At 38.8% G+C, this 18,662-nt stretch overlaps 1 protein-coding gene across 4 annotated transcripts in view; it reads left to right on the top strand.

Moving 5' to 3' along the window:
• The window catches only part of BLTP1 (bridge-like lipid transfer protein family member 1), an 86,758-nt gene that overhangs the window by 50,460 nt on the left and 17,636 nt on the right, over positions 1 to 18,662 (top strand). For all 4 annotated transcript variants that reach the window (XM_021554956.2, XM_021554953.2, XM_021554951.2 and 1 more), the window contains exons 41-60: positions 13 to 161; positions 589 to 808; positions 1,455 to 1,613; positions 2,604 to 2,779; positions 2,871 to 3,046; positions 3,664 to 4,370; positions 5,524 to 5,751; positions 6,123 to 6,216; positions 7,204 to 7,254; positions 10,041 to 10,247; positions 10,359 to 10,597; positions 11,231 to 11,475; positions 11,991 to 12,096; positions 14,050 to 14,147; positions 14,237 to 14,422; positions 15,102 to 15,270; positions 15,769 to 15,980; positions 16,607 to 16,805; positions 17,433 to 17,492; positions 18,314 to 18,540. In XM_021554956.2, coding sequence (XP_021410631.2) covers positions 13 to 161; positions 589 to 808; positions 1,455 to 1,613; positions 2,604 to 2,779; positions 2,871 to 3,046; positions 3,664 to 4,370; positions 5,524 to 5,751; positions 6,123 to 6,216; positions 7,204 to 7,254; positions 10,041 to 10,247; positions 10,359 to 10,597; positions 11,231 to 11,475; positions 11,991 to 12,096; positions 14,050 to 14,147; positions 14,237 to 14,422; positions 15,102 to 15,270; positions 15,769 to 15,980; positions 16,607 to 16,805; positions 17,433 to 17,492; positions 18,314 to 18,540 — 3,908 coding nt within the window. The remainder of the gene's footprint in view (positions 1 to 12; positions 162 to 588; positions 809 to 1,454; positions 1,614 to 2,603; positions 2,780 to 2,870; positions 3,047 to 3,663; positions 4,371 to 5,523; positions 5,752 to 6,122; positions 6,217 to 7,203; positions 7,255 to 10,040; positions 10,248 to 10,358; positions 10,598 to 11,230; positions 11,476 to 11,990; positions 12,097 to 14,049; positions 14,148 to 14,236; positions 14,423 to 15,101; positions 15,271 to 15,768; positions 15,981 to 16,606; positions 16,806 to 17,432; positions 17,493 to 18,313; positions 18,541 to 18,662) is intronic.

The raw sequence follows: 18,662 nt of genomic DNA, 5'->3' as shown, positions 1-18,662 counted from the left end.
GCTTGGGTGCAGCTACTGTGAGTGAGCACACAATGCTCCTGGAAGGAACAGCCAATCGCCCTCCCCCTGCCAGTGCCTCCTCTGGGCCTGTCACTGGTGCTGAGATCATGAGGAAGTTGTCCAAGACTCACACTCACAGTGACTCTGTGCTGAAAATCAAGGTGAGTGCACAGGGCTGGGCACCAGGGCAAAGAGGGTTGTAGCTGGCCTGTTCAGGAGCAGTCCTGTAGCTGCAGATGAATAATTGCATGCAAAAAGTATAGTACATGGAGGGTGTGCTCCTGACCTTACAAAAGGGATGCTTCAGCAGTTGATCTATATTCTTTGTCTGTTCTTTGTTGTTTTTCTTGCCAAATAACTTCATGTGCATCATTTAAGGATGTGCCCTAACCTTTACAGCCTTTGATCTGTTATTTTTGGCAACAGAAACAAGGATTTAACTGTCATGATACAAAATCGAAGATTAGCAAAGCTCTCCAGTAACTTGTACTAAAATGACTGTGTTCCAGGCTTATATTCATACCAAATGTTGCTTTGTTTTTGCAGTGTCCACAGTACTTGATTAATTTCTTCGTTTTCTGCTCACAGGGCATCCATCCATATCATTCCTTGAGTTACACCAGTGGAGATACAGCTACGGATTCACCAGTGCATGTTGGCCGCTCAGGAATGGGAGTCAGGGAAAGCCCAAGGAAAGAAAGTCTGCTCAGCTATCTCACTGGGAGCTTTCCTAGCCTGCACAATCTTTTGGAAGGGACTCCTCAAAGAAGTTCAACTGCAGTTAAAAGTAGTTCTTTAACAAGAACAGGTATGATGTAGCATAAAAAAGTATGATGTAGCACAAACAGGTGTGATGTAGCCTAATTTCCTTGTCTTTTTGAATGAATAAGGAAATAACCATTTTACATTTGTTTTTTCTTGACCTTGTGAGTAGCTCAAAAAGAGAGCTGAAACTAATATTTCACTGACAGTTTGCATATGATAAATTGCAGGTTTTTAGTAATGGTCTTTTCAACAAGTATTTTAGAAGCTTGAAACACTGAAGTGTTCATGCTCTGTATTATTTTTCAGAGTGTATTATTATCAGTTTTTCTTTATATGTCAATTGCATACTGTATTTGATACTGTATTTTCTCCAAAACCTATCTCCTTTGCTGTCAGGGACTGAAATATTGTTCAGAAAAAAAGGTATTTTGATTTCTTAATGACTCCTTTCCTCCAATGGTCTAGATGAGCAAATGCAAAACCATGTGTAGTGCAACATCCATCAGTGCCACATGTAACTTCTGTAGTAGCACCCATAGTGCTGTTTGACACATAATTTAATGAAATAAACTTTGAGAATTAGGCTTATTTTTATAGTTTATAGGTGTTGGTAGTGAAAGGGTGCCATGTTCCTTGTTTTTGCTGACTTGGATGCAAGAAATGCTGAAGCCTCTGCTTTACCTGCACAGGAAATACCGTGGCCACAGACATGTTGTCTGAGCACCCTTTGCTCTCTGAGCCTTCCTCTGTGAGTTTCTATAACTGGATGTCCAATGCTGTGGGAAACAGGGGAAGTGTCGTGCAGGAAAGTCCAGCCATCAAGCCTGGGCACAACAGCCTTCCAACAGGTATTGCTGATTTGTAGCTGACTTCTTGGTGGTTCTGGGTTGGCTGTGCCTGTGTTTGGCACTATCTGACTGAAAGTAATTGAGAGAGTGATTTATGGTCAACAGGACTTAATTGGTTCAAAGTATTATTGTGGGGCTTCCCAGCAACCTGGAAAATGAAAAGATGAGATTTAAGCAAAACTGTTGTTTTCTTTTGCCTCACCCTGCCTCCAAAAATTTAACTATTTCTTGCATTTGGAGCTCTGTGTAGCTGCTAAAGTTACATGTAGCTGCCAAAAGTTGCGCCATAAAATCATCTTCTGTTGCTGAGTTCCTTGGTTTTGTTGGCTATTTTTGATCTTATTTGTATATGCTTATTTTGTGATTTGTGCATTGGAATCCTTGCTCTTTCTCAGTTCAATTTTGAGACTAAACATCAGCATGTGTTTTGAATAGGAATGGGTTAACTGGTGTAAGGGAATGAAGAAGAAAATATTTTTTTGAAAATCTTAGGCGTATTGAAGAACCAGATATGTAACAATTTGTTGCAGCTCACTTTTCTTGCTGGCCTGTCATCATTCAGCCTTTTCAATGTGTGTCTTAATTTCTTTTTCTCTAACACTATAGTGGAATCTTTTTTTCTGTTAGCACTCCTTCAACTGTGCTATGTAAATTTTAGGCAATAAGAAGTTGTTTTAGTTTGTTTTTAATATTGAACCAATATTCTGATCCTACAAATATCATTGTGCTGTACACATACTGCTGAACTATTGCGGCTTCTTTGTAAACTGGAATCTGTTTCTCTGTAGAAAGACTCTTTCCAAATTTGGATTGGACAATCTACCTGTTCCAGCAATATCAGGCTCTTTCTTTATCCTGAATGCCACCTTTGTGAGGTTACAGACCCCACTGTGGCTTGTTTGCTTGTATAAATAATCTCAGTGAATTAGTCGAGTCAGTGGTGGTAAGATTTGCTGTGGTGTTAGTGTTCCATGGGTATTTATTTTCCAGGTGTGGCACCCAATCTTCCTACTATCCCCTCTGCTTCAGACTTCAACACCGTTCTGTCCAGTGACCAGAACACCCTGGATGGCACCCACTCGCAGCACAGCACCAGCCAGGATGACATTGCAGGAGTGGAAGAGGGCAACCAGGGCTTTCCTGCTGTCCAGCTGGCAGATGCACAGGTAACTGGGGTTGCTTATCACCAAATGATGAGCAAGAGAGTGGAAATAATCAAGGCCTTCAGTAACTAAACGGATGTGTTTTGTTTTGTAGGTTGTTTTCAAACCTTTGCTAAGTTACACGGGAATTCAGTCGCAGGATGCGATGCCCCTGTGCTACAGGATGTACTTTGGAGAGTACCTCTCTTTCTCAGGAACTCTGGACTGCCTCAGAGCAGATATTGTTGATTCAGACACAGCAAAGGAGAGGAAAAGCAAGCGAGCCCGAAGGTGTGATGAGAGGCTTAAAAATACGTGTATTGGCTAAAGAACAGAAATTAGGCTTTTCATGTGGGGACTGATTTCCAGAGCCCTTTTTTCTTCTAATCTTTCATTTTGTCTTCCTGTTAAATTTTTTTTTTAATATTTTTTTTAATCTTCCTATGGAATGGTTTGGGAATTTTAACTGCTTGAATCTCAGCTACTTTTGAAAGTTGGAGACTGGGGAAGGGGGAGAGCTGGTGAGAATAATAGTGGGGGGGAATTTGAGTGGTTCTGAAACTGTGTTTTGTAATTAATCCTGTAAATAGTAGTGATGTGACTTTTTATGAAAATGCTCAATCTTCCCCCAGAACAATTTTTGGCAAAGCTTTAGGATATAATGGAATGATTGCATGCCAAGCTAGGTTTCATAGAACTGGATGATTTCTATGTTAGTAGCACACAGTATGAAACTGTAAAAGTTCATCTTATTATATTTAGAACTGTGGTAAAAAGGTGATATCCTAAGGGAAATAAAAAGCTGAGTTCAGTAAATTGGATGTAAGCTGTGTAAAAAAAAAAACATATTTGACTCTCACTGTCATAAAAAGCAGCACAGTACTAACTTGTACCTTTCCTTTCCTTAGGCAAGGAGCAGTCAATCTTCCTCCTCTGGAATTCAAACCAGCTTTGATGTTGGAGACTTTCAGCATTAGCGCTGTGGTGATGGAGAAATCCATGTGCACCCCTCACAACTCCACCAACGCCCTCTCCTTCCACGACTTGAACAAGCGCTATTACAACACCTTCCACTGCAACTTCACCATTTCCTGCCAGTCCATCAGCCAGCACGTGGACATGGCCCTGGTGCGGCTCATCCACCAGTTCAGCACCATGATCGATGACATCAAGGCCACGCAGACAGACATCAAACTGAGCAGGTACACGGCTGGCTCCGCCTCCCCGACCCCCACCTTCAAAACCCGCAAGCACAGGGACTTCCGCTCCTCGGATTTCAGCCGCAGCTCCCGGGGCAGCCTCAACGGGGGCACCAGGGTGAACAACACCAAGAACAAGAGAGCAAACAACGACAACAACAAGAAGGAGTCTCGCAACAAGAATTCCCTGGGGAGGTCAGAGCGAAGGACTTCCAAAGTGTCCAGGAAAGGCTCCAAAGATGTGGTTGACCACGTGACGATCCATATGGATGATTCTGACTCCATTACCGTGTCGGAACAGAGCGAGCCCTCTGCGGAGTGCTGGCAAAATATGTATAAGCTACTGAACTTCTATTCACTCATTTCTGATCCAACTGGCATCTTAGAAAAGTCTTCTGAAACTTTTGGGCCAACAGGTAAAGTGGTTCATGAACCCAAATAACCAAGTGCGTGTGCTTTTGCTTAAATGGTGTTTCTAAAGCTTGCTCATGAGATGGCTTTTGTGAGTTGCCCACCCCATCTAACTTGGATCAGAGGGGCAAGTGGTGAGGACGGAGGTGAGCTTTTGGTTAGTTCATCAAGATGATGTACAAAAGGAAAGCTTAATTTTACTCACTAATTACATAGTGTGGATTGAGTTTTTTTCCTCCTGAGGTGCTGTTTTGTTTTCAAGGAGGTACTGGAAGTGCTGTAAATTATAATTCTGTGAAAATATGCAAGAATGTACGTAAGCCATCCTGAGGGAATTAATTTCTGCCTTGAGAATGACAGTAAATAAAAAATCTGTGAATCTTGCTGTGGGAGAAGGAAAGGTGAAATATGATTTTGGTCAAATCCCACAAAGATTACAAGTGTTTGGGCCATATTTTCACCTAAAACTTTGAAATCTGGTGTGATTATTGCTATTTCTAATGTATTTCAACACAGCAGAGTAAATCTGAGTTGACTTAGCATCATTCTCTTTGTTGCTGTGAATATGCAGGGGATGGTATAGTTGCTCTATGGCCATATTTTCCTTGGACTTCTTTTAACTAAAGAACAAAAAACTGAGAAAGCGTCAGATGAGAACTTGTATTAAACAGATACCAGTGTCTTTCATGCACAGAATATCATATACAGACTTACAATATCTGCACAAAATGTAAATTTTATTACCTTTTTTTTAGCTTCCTGAATGTTGAAAAGGAGAACTTGTTCATCCAGAACAGAATTATAAGAACCTTTGCCTGTGGAATGATCAAAAAAATAAACAGGACAACTGGAAACTGTTAGGGCATTTTTCTGATATAACAATAAAATCAGATCATTACAAATATTTATATAAGGTTCATAAGAGCGTATCTATGAATAATAATGAAAACACATCACTCATTAGTGTCTTCATTGTGTCTTGGATTTGGTTCAGTTGCAATGGAGTATTGGGGTGGAATGAGCAGGGCACAGATAATTTTTCTGGAGTTTTCTTGACATGAAAGATATGTGATCCTCTCTTTGGAAGACAAATATAAATGGGATATACCAAGGATTGATTACAAATAAAGCCTTGAATAACTGCTGGTGTTTCTGTAGGTGTTCGAAGTCCCACTGAGCCTGCCTGCAGGGTGGTGTTTGAGAATGAGCAGGACAACGGGCGGAAGCGCAGCCTGGTGACCTCGGAGCCACAGCACGTGACCCTCATCGTCTTTGGGATAGGGATGGTGAACAGGACCCACCTGGAAGCTGACATTGGCGGCCTCACCATGGAGTCTGAGCTGAAGAGAATCCATGGCAGCTTCACCCTGAAAGAGAAAATGAAAGGTGGGATGAGCTTAACAGCATTCTCTGTAATTCAATTCCCTGGCAGCTTTACATGTGCGTGTGCAGTGTGTGTGTGTGTAATATAATAATATTGAACAAGTGTTTGCAAATAATTATTGCTAGGATGCTGAAGGATTATGAAAGAATTCAAGCTTCTCAGAAAGTGCCATGGTGGAAATTCTCTTAAAAGACAGTCACTCATTTTCAAAAGCTTTCTTCTTGTCACATTTTATAGTTGGCATCACTTACCGTGACTGCTGAAGCTGTGATTTTTTCAACTATTTTCCTGTTGCAATATTTTTAAAAGCAATAAGCAAACCTGAAGTATTGTACTGACTGAATGCCGTTAAATACTTTGTTTTTTCTTAAAGATGTGCTACACCAAAAGATGACTGAGACGTGTGCCACTGCTCACATAGGAGGTGTCAATATCGTCCTATTGGAAGGAATTACCCCAAATATCCAGTAAGTAGGAAGTCTCACAATTTAAAATTGTTCAAGTTCACAGAAGTGGTATGAGTTGTATTCTTTCTCTTATGCTTCTAATTGCTTTTTGGAACTTGTAGGCTCAAACCATATGAGATTTGTAGGGAATAATTATTCCTAATTATTCCTGTTTAAGAGCTATAGTGTTTCTTTAATAGATATATTTTTCAACTCTCATGATGCATCATTCTTTGTTCTCTCATGTTAATTTTACAGTTCCAATATCCCTTCTCCAGCTTTTATATAATTGACGCAACAAGCAGGGGAGGGAAGACAGCCACTTCTTGTGTATGAACATCATTAATCACTTGCTCAGCATTCACATTGTTCTGGCTTTTTTATTTCTGCCAGGTTCATAGACTCAAAAAGGCCATGCATTATTTTAATTTGTTCCCAGCTGCATCTCTTTCTGTTTGAGTTGCAGAATGAGCTCAACCATAGCACAGATCACCCTCACACAATCTGGGTGTTAGCTGGGTAACCCTCAGTATGTGTACTGGTCTTAGAACAGGACTCTTTTATAAAGGGGCTAAACAATGTCACTTGAGTTTCTCTCTCCTTTTAATTCCTGGGTAGTTTGGAGGATACTACATAGAAATGAAAACATACAAAATTTTATGATTTCCTCAGCTAAATTGCTTCCAGTAAGTTTCTTTCAGAGGGATAAATAACAATTCCAATCTCACAGTCATGAAGGGTTTCTGAAAATGACCAAAGCTCTTCACTGTTTGTTTTACATATAGGGAGGGTACAAAAGGAAAGGGTGGAAATAATGATAAATCTTAAATGAAACAACAAGATCAAAGAACAAACATGAGCAAAACCAAAACCTTCACCTTGGTAATTTTGAAAATAAATGTCATATTGTGGGTTACAAGTAATTAACTGACTAATTTTGCATGACTGTTTACTCTTTATTTGCTTTGTTTTTGTTTTTCTTGCTTTCTCTTCAATCTTCATCTGTAGACTGGAGGATTTTCCTACATCTCCTACAAGCACAGCCAAACAAGAGTTTCTGTATGTCATATTATTATGTTTAATAGTCTTGCAATTAACTCTGTGTTGTGTAGATAATGGCTGCTTTCCTACTGTGTGTGATTGTGGAGGCAGATGTTTCTTGAATACGTCTTGGTTCACCATCTAGTATTACCTAGATAAGCTTTTTTTAAATGAAGTCCTCTAAATATCTGCCTAAAAAAAAGCCCTGGTCAATCTTAGCAGCATAGTTTTAGGGACTGCTATTAAACTGCACTCACTAATGTAATGTTAGAATGGTTTCACCAGCCCTTAAGTTCTTTAGATCTGCTTCTGTACTTATTTTAATGACCTGAAATACTGTTGATAAATGTAAGGGAACACAGAGGTGAGATTTGCTTTGGAACTGCTGTGCTTGGAGTTACAGTTGTGGTGTCATCATGAACAGGGCCATTTCTTTTTGTCTTCATTTTTCTGTGTGCTGGTTTAACTCCCAGGCATGCTGAAGATTTGTGTGTGTGGGTGCAGGTCTCTTCTCTGTGTCTGTTTATTCTGTTGTGGTAATACAGGATTAACTTCAAAATGTCTGGAAGGAGAGGTGATGGACTGAAAAACTGCAAGTGATGTAGGGAAAATACTGGGATTTGTGTTCCTTTTTGTCTGATAGCAGCATTAAACCAGTGCATCACTGAGTTGTTGAATTGACTGTCATATGATGTGGTCAACAAAAGTAGAAATGATTAAAAGATTGGATAAAACCATGTTGGATTGATCTCGTGGTGAGTCATGAATACAATACAGCCTCTGGCTTAGAAAGTAAATTCTTTATGGCTGGAATTAAGGGAAGGATCCCTTTACTTAAACCTCAGGTATCTGCTGCTGCCTGAGTTTCCAGCTGACTCAGTGCAGTAGTTCCTGTGTGTTACAAGCCTCCTGCTGACTTTTGTTCCTCCCACATGCTTGTTACAGCATTCCCAAAAATCTGTGGAGTACTGGCCTTGTAGTCAGTTTTGTAGTGGGACAAAGACTTTTTGTCACAAATTTGTCTGGAGAGTGATCATTTATGGCATTGATGTGAGAATATAGAATTCTTTCTGGAAGTATTACTGGAATATAACTTAAATAATGATTAATGATTTTAATGATACAACCAGATGTGTTACAGGCTTATCACTGTAGGTAAGCCAGCTGCACATCTTTAGTAATAAATGGACAGCCAGACAGTTGTTCCACATTTCATTCTTGTCATGGAAGTAGGTTTTTTGTAGGCATGCAGCGATGGAGTTAATTTGTTGCATGAAATGTGGAGAAAAGCACAGTTAATTTTGCTGAGGTTTTTTTCTCCTTCAACAGCTATTCTGGACTAATACATTTTTAATAAAGGAAATGTTTATAATGGTTTGAATGCAGTAGTATTTTGTGTTCTAGATGGAAATGTGTTCTTGATTGGCTTCACAACAGTTCAGTCAGAATGGTAGCAGGAAGAAAGTAGGAAACGAGCAAACTTCAAGATAAATAATTATACTTTTCTTTTAAAGAGGTGGAATAAAACAATTTTGGCTTTTTCATAAGTAATGTTTATTTGTATAATGTTTTTCTGAAAATTGTTGTGAATTGTTTCCTCCTTCATCGTGTATTTTAAAATAATTTCTACTTGACAGTCTGCCCTAAAATATAAATTCTGAACTGCTTGAGATTATTTGCATTTCCTGCATAGCTGTGAAAATCTGAGACTGTTCCTTGAACTTCAGTCAATTAATTTGCTGTCAATAGGCCAGTGGATGCCTTACAGTGCTGTGTTTTTCTTGATTATAAGAAATATAATCAGAAGGGTGGTGTCGTTTTTTTTTTAGTTTTTATTTCCACATCTGGGTTGCTTTGGCCTTGCTGATATTGTAGCATAACACTAAGAAGAAACATTTCTTAAGAGAGTGGAGTTCATAGAATGTGTCTTCCACCATGAGACCAAACTGTCTATAAACAATTTAAATATGATACAAAAAGTATTTTACCCCTTGAAATACAATATTTGAGAAACTTGCACTGAATGTTGCAGTTTTGTTGCCTATTTTTCTATGTATTGCACCTTGACAACTACATGTCCTTCTCTTTGAGGCTGTAATTCTGTGTTGGCTGCATAATATACTTCCATTGGGTAACCCTCCAGGAATTGACCATAGAAACATTAATATGTAACCCCAATATATTTTTATAGGAGTTTAATGAATTCTGCTATGTCAAAATTCTGTTATAACATCAAAATCTGTCAGCTTAGTGCAGTTATATTTTTCTTGGGGTAACCATTGTGAACCATATCCTCCTCAACATTAAGTTTTGATTATGTATTTTGGAATAATATGTTTGAATTAAACATCAGTATTAATTCACAAATTCATCTATCACGTGCTTTGTTAAGTATTTCCTCCAATGACCTATTTGGATGGAAATCTCAGATTTGACTTTTTACCAAAAGATGATTCAAGATTATTCCTGAACAGGAGTTTAAATGGAAGGCTCTTTTTTTTGTTTCTGTGTGTGCAAATTAGTCTGTCTCTATGCAGCCTGATGTGTATGCACTGAAATGACCTTACTTTAGGCAAGAATAGCAGTTTTGAACAGATATTTTTGCCATGCATGATGTGTAGTTCCCTTAAGTGTAGCATAGTTGTTTGTGGCATGTAGTGCATCTGTGTGTAAAGTGAAAGAAAAAGGAATGTGGGTGTAGTTGCCAAACAGTATTACTTTAAATTCAGCTAACACTTAAAAACTCAGTGTAAGATACAACTGGGAAGGTTGTGCAAATGACTGCTGTTCCCTTTTGCTGTCAGAACTGTGGTGAAGTGCAGCATTGCCAAATCCCAGGCCCTGTACAGCGCCCAGAGGGGGCTGAAAACCAACAACGCGGCTGTGGTGAAGGTGGGGGCCATCAGCATCAACATCCCGCAGCACCCGGCCACGCTGCACAGCATGATGGTGCGCAGCTCCCACCAGCTCTCCAAGCAGATCTCCGACCTCATCCGGCAGCCCTCCACCGCGTGAGTGCTCCCAAATCCCTCCCCTTGCCAGGATTTTGTCACCTCAGGTGACTGTGGGACAGCCAGGCGGATTAACAGGAAGGGTTTCCTGCTCTTTGTCTTGGTCCACAGGCCCCAGCCAGCCAAAGAAGATGTGGCCACTCCTCTGCCCTCTGAGAAGACTCCAACGAGCATCAATCAAACACCGGTTGAAACGAATGAGTTCCCACAGCTGCCAGAAGGCTTGGAAAAGAAGCCCATAGTGCTGAAGTTCAGTGCCATGATAGATGGGATTGCCATCGGAGCAGCGCTCCTGCCCTCCCTGAAGGCGGAATACAAGATGGGAAGAATGAGGAGTCATGGAATGACAGGTAACAGTTCTCTGGAGCTTTAAAAACATTACTGCTTTTAGTTTGGCCTCCCTATAAACATCCAAAAGCACTCAATGTTTCTATTGACTTATAGCTAGAGCTTTGTATCTGTTGACATTAACTTTGTTTTTTTAACATGGGCTTCCGTGATTTGTGGGCCCATATAGAGAATTTTCACTGTGGTTGTTAGAAAATTCCCAGAGGCAAAGTGCAAGAGCACATAAAGACATGTATACATTCATATATAGCATCCTCCCAAGAAGCTTCTCTCTGACTGCTAAAATAAGTTTGTGTGATCTTTGTTTAATTAAATTCTAATTTGTAAAGTTACTTGAGAATAGTCTTGTAGGGCCTCAGTACTCATGAGGTGGTTTGTATGACTTCCCCCTTAGTCTTATTACTGTGGAGTCCTCACTTTCTTTAGAAATTGAGAAAACCCTGAATCATGTGGGTGGATATTTATAGTTCTTTGGGTCCGTAAACTTCAGTAACATTTTAAGCATTTTAACTTTTAAATTTTTTTTAGTGTTTCAAATTTTTTTCTATTGTTCCAAAACTGTTCTTGAATTTAAGGATAAGTAAGAGATTCTTTTAGCAGTTCATACCTTTTCTTTCCTCGCGTTCATTTTACAGGTGCCCAAACCAGATTTAATTTTGAGCTTCCAAACCACAGACTGCGCTTCACTTCAAAAGTTTCTGCCACTGACATGTCAACCATTCCTCCTTCGGCCAGTCTCAACCTGCCTCCTGTCACCATGTCAGGGAAATATGTCATGGAAGAGCATGACACTTACTCTGACCAGATCTGGAGCATCGATGAGCTCCCTGCCAAGCAAGGCTACTACCTGCAGGGCAACTACCTGCGCTGTGTGGCTGAGGTAGGTCTTGAAGGTTGCAGGCTTCTTTGATAACTTATTTCCTTGCTGTTACAGTTCTGTCTGTGCATCTTCACATTTTTTAAACAATCCATCTCCTCCAGAACTCTCAGGTTTACAGGCTGAATCCAAATACTGAAAAACTGGAAGACTGTTTTATTGTTTTATAGCTGTTTCCTGGGGTTTTTTTTGTGACTAGAGAGCTCCATAAGTGGAATAATGACATGACAGAGAACTTTAACGATATAAAATTTTCTGCTCGACACAGAGTGTTCTATTTGTAAGTTCTACTTGTGTGCCAATTTCCATAGTTAATTTTCCTGGAGAGAAAAAGGGTGTTGCTTAAAAGAAACACCTGCTGGGGAAAAGCAGGGCATTCCTACTAATTTCTTAGTCAGAAAAATAGTCTGGCATATTTGTAATTGAGAATTCTGATGTTTGCAGCTAAAAAAAAAAAAACCTTAACAATCCACTGTTTTTAAAACTAAGGTTTATTCTCAAATGTTCTGTTTTCACAGGTTGGCTCATTCGAACATAATCTCACAACTGACCTTTTAAACCATTTAGTATTTGTGCAAAAAGTGTTCATGAAGGAAGTAAATGAGGTCATACAGAAGGTTTCAGGTAAGTGGAACACTTAAAAGTTGCTTTAACTAAGATCCTCAAACCTTGTTTGATGGCAACCTTTATGTAGCTCTCAGGATCAGCTCATTAATTTTACCTCTAGCACTGCAAACAGCAGCAGGAAGCAGAACTGGATTTGGAAATTATAACAGAGGCTCTGTAAAGTATTCTATGTCTATCATAAGCAGGAGTTTTATTGGGAAGCAGGATTGTTTGGCATTCTGGACATCAGTGTCTCTGTCTCTCCATGGTGTGCCCTTCGCTGGGTTACTTTGTGTACTCACTTTGTTTGATTTGAACATTATTTTTAGTTATCCTAAAAGGCTAATTTTTAGTTTAATAAGATTCATCAGTAGCTGGAAACATCATGAGGAAAGAAAGAATAAAAAGTGGTAACTGAGTAAAAAGAATGTCTGTGTGTACATCTACCTCCTTTCATGTCCCTCTGTGTGTGTGTGTATATATAGACCTTCAGGTATACAAATGCAATAAAAGAATGGTGCAGGTCCACATGACATGCCCTTGAGGCAGTTAGAAAATGCGGTGGAGAAAATGGAAAATGCCAAATTCCCTGAAGGCTAACAAGAAACACTTGATATTTGTTCCAGTCAAAATACATTAGTATTGGGTAATAAGGAAATGCTTAGGGAAAGAATAAATCTTCTGACAGCTGTCATTATATTCTGTTAGAACATTTTTTTTTGTGGAGGAGCATACAGTGCTGAACCAGGAAACCTGTATTAGCTTTTACAGCATTTCTTAGACTCTGCCTTTCAATCTCTCTTGCATTTTTATGTGAGGAATTTACTACCAGTGCTGGTTCTCTGCTTTTCTAGACTGTAAATTTTATTGCACATACCAGCCTGATGATTTTTGAAATGTGACTGTTGCCTTCTGTATTGGGGTAGTTCAGTAGGGACATGGTCAGGTCAGAAATCCGTGAGTCTGGATGCTCAGTGCAGAACAATAGGGGAAAAAATTGGCTCTGTTCCTCTGCCTTGAAGCAGAGTAATTTTTTAAATGGCTTGAAAATACCAATTAGTGTGATGTGCTGCAGTAGTTTTTCAAATTACTGTTTGTGTTGCACTAAAGTATTGTTTGCACATTATCCTTATATAAAAACTGTGTAAGCACCCATTACTGAAGGTGAAGTTGCACAGACTGAGAGCTAGTTAATGAACAGAGCAGTCCATAATAATTGCAACTGGAAATTGAAGGCAGTTTTGATTAAAAGAAAATGATCCAGATGCAAAATGGACTGATAAAAATTTATTGTTGTTGGGGGTTTTTTGAATCCGTGATATAACTGTTTGTCCTTACCACCGAATAACTGTAATTAGATCAATTGGCATATTTGGAGAGAATTAATGGCTTGGCCTTTTCTACCAGCAAGCCCTTCATATAAACTAAATTGGAGTGTAGATAAATATCAAGAATTTAATCCAGGATTGCTTCTTCAAGGGTACATAACTTGCAGTGACTTGTGCCAGGATGAGGAAGTAAACCCAAAGATAAAATACTTGCAGAATACTCTATCCTCCTTTCATGGAAAAATACTGATATAGTCTCAATTCCTCATTTTCATGGAGTTTGTGTAGTATTTGGTCAAGTGTTAAATTTGTATAATCAGATAAGTAGGTGATACATTGGTGCCGGGGACAAAAAACATCTTTTTTAAAGCAGGTGTTACTCCTTTCAGGCTTTGAGACTTACTGTGTAAAACTTTCCAGGAGGGAGGAGCATGCCTCCATTCCTTCAGTCTTGGTGGAGAGGTATTAATTACATGTCAGAAGATGAATCTGCACTGATGTCTCCAATCCTCACTTGTTTTTATAAATTTTCAACTGGTCGCTGTTTAAAATGAGACTTAATTCATGGTCACCTCTTTATATGTATTGGTTTTAAAATGTTCTCTTTGATAAAACTGTGACTGTGCATATTTAATGCATACAGGAGGGGAGCAGCCAATACCTCTTTGGAATGAACATGATGGCACAACAGATGGAGATAAACCAAAAATTCTTCTTTACTCATTGAGCCTTCAGTTTAAGGTAATCTTATAATGACAAAACAGTGGTGGGATTTTTTTCCTTTCTCATCATGTCTCTGAACCAGATGCTCATAACTCCTTATCCATCAGGGAATTCAGGTGACAGCTACAACTCCCTCGATGCGTGCTGTGAGGTTTGAAACAGGGTTGATAGAACTTGAGCTCTCCAACAGACTGCAAACCAAAGCAATGCCTGGAAATAGCAGCTACCTCAAACTGTTTGGAAAATGCCAGGTGGATTTGAATCTGGCACTGGGACAGATTGTTAAACATCAGGTTAGTGCTCAAGATCTTTGTATGTAATGTTCTTTATAATATGTGATTAAAAAATTAGATAAGCCAAGAGATTGTTGCACAGTGCTGTTTTTTTGTTTTGTTTTTTTCCACCATATTATTAATAATCTTAGAGCTTCTTAGCCCTTTAGAACAGTAATAGCCTTTCTAGTGAGTCAAACTCAGAACTTTCATTGATAGAAATATGATTTTTTTAGAATATTTGAATGAAATAATAAGATCAGAGGAGATCCAAACTTTGTTAGCCCTACATTTTGACCTAGTTTGTCTGTCTTGGTTTGACAGTTGTACCAACCTGCTGTTACCTGGAATCACTCGTTCTAGTTTATAAAAGTGTTTTATGATGCCTAGAAACAAATAGAAATCTTAGGACCTATAAATCAACTGTCACAATAGAGGATCAGGATATATAAATAGCTACATTAGTTAACACTTCATGATAAAGAAAATAAGGCTGTGATCAGAACTTAATGCAAGAATACTGAAGATCCTCAGAGGGCCTTTGGCTAGAGCAGACAAAGAGGAAAGGACACTACTTGTTGTTTTAATTTTATATTTTCTCAAATGCAGTTATTTGAGGGTTTTTTTCTTCCCATCCCCATCCCTGAACTCTCCCCTGCTGCAAACCCCTCCCTCTTCCCATTTTTTGGAACGTTTTAAGGTTTATGAAGAAGCTGGATCAGACTTCCATCAAGTTGCCTATTTCAAGACAAGAATTGGATTAAGAAATGCTCTCCGAGAAGAAATCAGTGGCTCATCAGACAGGGAAGCTGTACTCATTACTCTGAACAGACCCATTGTTTTTGCCCAGCCCGTGGCCTTTGACAGAGGTATTGTAGAGACAATTGCTACAAGTTTGTGTTTATGCTGAGGGAGAGATATATTTTTTCTCAAAAGGCTTGATTATTCAAGATTCAATATATTTCATGTTAAGTACCTGAGAAATCTGGGAGATCTTCTCCACACCAACAGATTGATGAATCTGTCATCAAACATCAAAAATTCCACATGTTGAGGTGATTGGTTTTCAGATGGTTTGGAGGAAGCTGCTGTTGTAAATCCTCACAGATGAATGATGCTGACAACAGCAGGACTTTCTGTATTTTAATTTATTAACTTTGATGGTAAGTGATCAGGTTTGTCCATCTTTGAAGCACGAGCCTGATCGCTGCACCCTGAATATGTGTCTGTTCATTGTTATATAGCCTCTGACTTATAGTAATGGAGGAGCTGTAAAAAGGGAGAACAAAAATAATTTATTTAGTGAATGTACATTATTTTTTTTAAGGTGTTGATTTCAATTAAGCATTTTTGGTTTCCTCATTAAGCTGTGCTATTCTGGCTGAACTACAAGGCAGCGTACGACAACTGGAATGAGCAGAGAATGGCTTTGCATAAAGATATTCATATGGCCACGAAAGAAGTGGTGGATATGCTGCCTGGAATCCAGCAAACCTCTGCACAGGCTTTTGGGACCCTGTTCCTTCAGCTGACTGTCAATGACTTAGGAATTTGCCTGCCCATCACTAACACACCCCAGGTAAGCAAAAGTGTGATTATTGGAAGTCTGTTAAAACATCAGTTTGTACGTGGTGTACTAATACATGAACCAAGTGATAGAAGCTTCAATAGGGATCTGGTTTATAAAAGGAAATATGTGGGCTTTTTTACAGGGAAACATAATTATAGATATTCATATGCAGAGCTAGAAATTAATCAGTCATTCTGTACACTTAAAATTGTACATAATTGTACACATCAAAATAAACACCAAAAAAATCACATAAAGCTACTTTTTGTCATTGTTCAATCAAGTCATCTTTCTTGGAGAAAACAATTGATTCTTGGCTTGTGTTCTGTGGTCATGGGGCCATATGGATTATAGCCCTTGATCAAAAACATGGATTTTTTGTTCCTTTTCCAGTCAAGCTTGACTCCTGCTGCCCTAATACATTTATAATGTAGGTGTTACATTTAGGAAACAGTAGTGCAAGGCATTGTATGAGCAGAGGTGAAGCTTTTGGAACTCTCTGCAGAGAAGGAAAAATACAAGGAGATATGGGCAGGGTCAGTTAATAGAGAAAGATAAATGGCATTTGGTAAATGTACAATATCACTTTGACATTGCACTAACCAGTAAATTCTCCCTGTGATTTTATTTTCCAGTCTAACCACTCTGCAGATCTCGACACTGGCTCTGCTTTAGTCCTGACTATTGAAAGCACACTCATCACTGCCTGCTCCTCAGAGTCTTTAGTTAGCAAAGGTCATTTTAAAAACTTCTGCATCCGCTTTGCTGATGGCTTTGAGACAAGTTGGGATGACTGGAAACCAGAAATAAGAGGAGATCTAGTCATGAATGCATGTAAGTGTGGGTGATTTCATACTGGACAAGAGTATTTCAGATATAAATCCACTTTTGCCCTTCCCATTGACTTGAAAAACAGCTGAGCTTTCCCAAAAAACTTAAAGAAAAGACTGTGGCCTTTTGAAAGCAAAATAATATGGATCTAAAAGGTTGTATTTCTTTGTTGTTTTCCATTATTAATAAACTTTGCTGTTTTATCTATCATTGTAATAATTTAACCTCTGCCTGGGAGATGTTGAAAGAGTTAGATGCATTGCTCTTAAACAATTTCATAAGATCCCAAGAAGATAGTCTAGTAATAGTAGTCTAATATGGAATAGTCTAGTAAGGAATATTTATATATATATATATAAAATGATGAACATTCTAAAAAAATTATTAAATTTAAAGTTGATTCAATACATATATATATATATAGTTATGCATTATACATAGAATTTGGATGTTACCAAGTAGGTTCACTTTACTAAATAAGAAAAGTCCTTCAATGGGAAATAAACTAGAACTCTTATCATTCTTTAATTATGGCAGGCAGGAGACTGAGGGTGGGATTGGGAAGGGCTGCTCTAAAGCAGCTTTTACTGGCTGCCTAATCACTGTACTTGCTTTGTATGCTTCATGTAGGTGTTGTGCCAGATGGTACCTATGAAGTGTGTTCTAGGACAACAGGCCAAGCTGCAGCAGGTAATGTGCTTGTTTTAATAAATCAAGTCCTACATTTGAAAACCATTCATAAAATATGAAATTTAAGTCCTTTAACTGTGTTTTAATTTAATTAGCTGGAGAAGAGTCAGCAACAGTTGCCATAACAGTCATGTCATCCCATTGCTTCCTGTCCTAGGGACTGCTAAATCTTCCTCATGCTGAGGTTTTTGCTTGCTGAACTGCTATCCCTCTCTTTCCTCTTCCAGAAAAGGCTTCTCTTGTTCCTAAATTTTTCTCTGCCCAGTCTAAGTAGTCTAGACCTTCTCCAGAGCCTTCAGAAACAGCTGCCAGTCTCTGTGTTAGTCATACTTCCATCTAGGAAGAAAACCAGTATCTTGTGTTGCCATGCTTAGAGCAAGGTCTGTATTTTGATGTTGAAAAGTGGCACTCAGAAAAATCCTGGGCAAACAGGATATTCACTAGACGTACAACACATATAACATCTTCCAACATCGTTGATCAAGACCTGAATTACTAGGTCAGCATTTGTACATGCAGAAAGACATATTTTATGTTTTTTGCTGTTAGAAATTCTGTTTTGGAATAGTGTACTTCCCTGCATTTGTATGAGCTGAAGCTCGAAATGCTCTTTACTCACTCTGAAGGAGATGTCTTTTCATTAGGTCTGCCTGTATTGCATCTTTTGTTAAAGAAATACTGTGAAGTATTTTCATCAAGCATTTCAGTTGTGCAATGTGTTTTTCTCAGAATGGGCAGTTGGCTAATGGGTACATAATTCACTATAGGGGATTAAATAAAAGAGGAAAAACTGCTTAACCTGATTTTTTTTTTGAACACAGAAAGTAGCAGTGCAGGAACATGGACACTAAATGTGTTGTGGAAGATGTGTGGTATTGATGTCCACATGGATCCAAACATTGGGAAAAGACTGAATGCTTTGGGCAATACCCTCACAACATTGACAGGAGAGGAAGATATTGATGACATTGCTGACCTCAACTCTGTGAACATAGCTGACCTTTCAGATGAGGATGAAGTTGACACCATGTCTCCCACTATACATGCAGTAAGTAAATCCACCAAAATAAGTGCTACTAATTGGAGAAAGTCTTCTGTCAAATGGAAAGATCTTAATCTTGAGTCCAGCATATGAGTCTTTTTAGTTCATGCAAGTCTTGTTGCAAATCA

Source organism: Lonchura striata, chromosome 4 (assembly GCF_046129695.1).
Source record: "Lonchura striata isolate bLonStr1 chromosome 4, bLonStr1.mat, whole genome shotgun sequence".
Classification (NCBI taxonomy): Eukaryota; Metazoa; Chordata; class Aves; order Passeriformes; family Estrildidae; genus Lonchura; species Lonchura striata.
The sequence above is the reverse complement of the archived record's forward strand: the minus strand, read 5'-3'. Positions and strand labels throughout refer to the sequence as shown.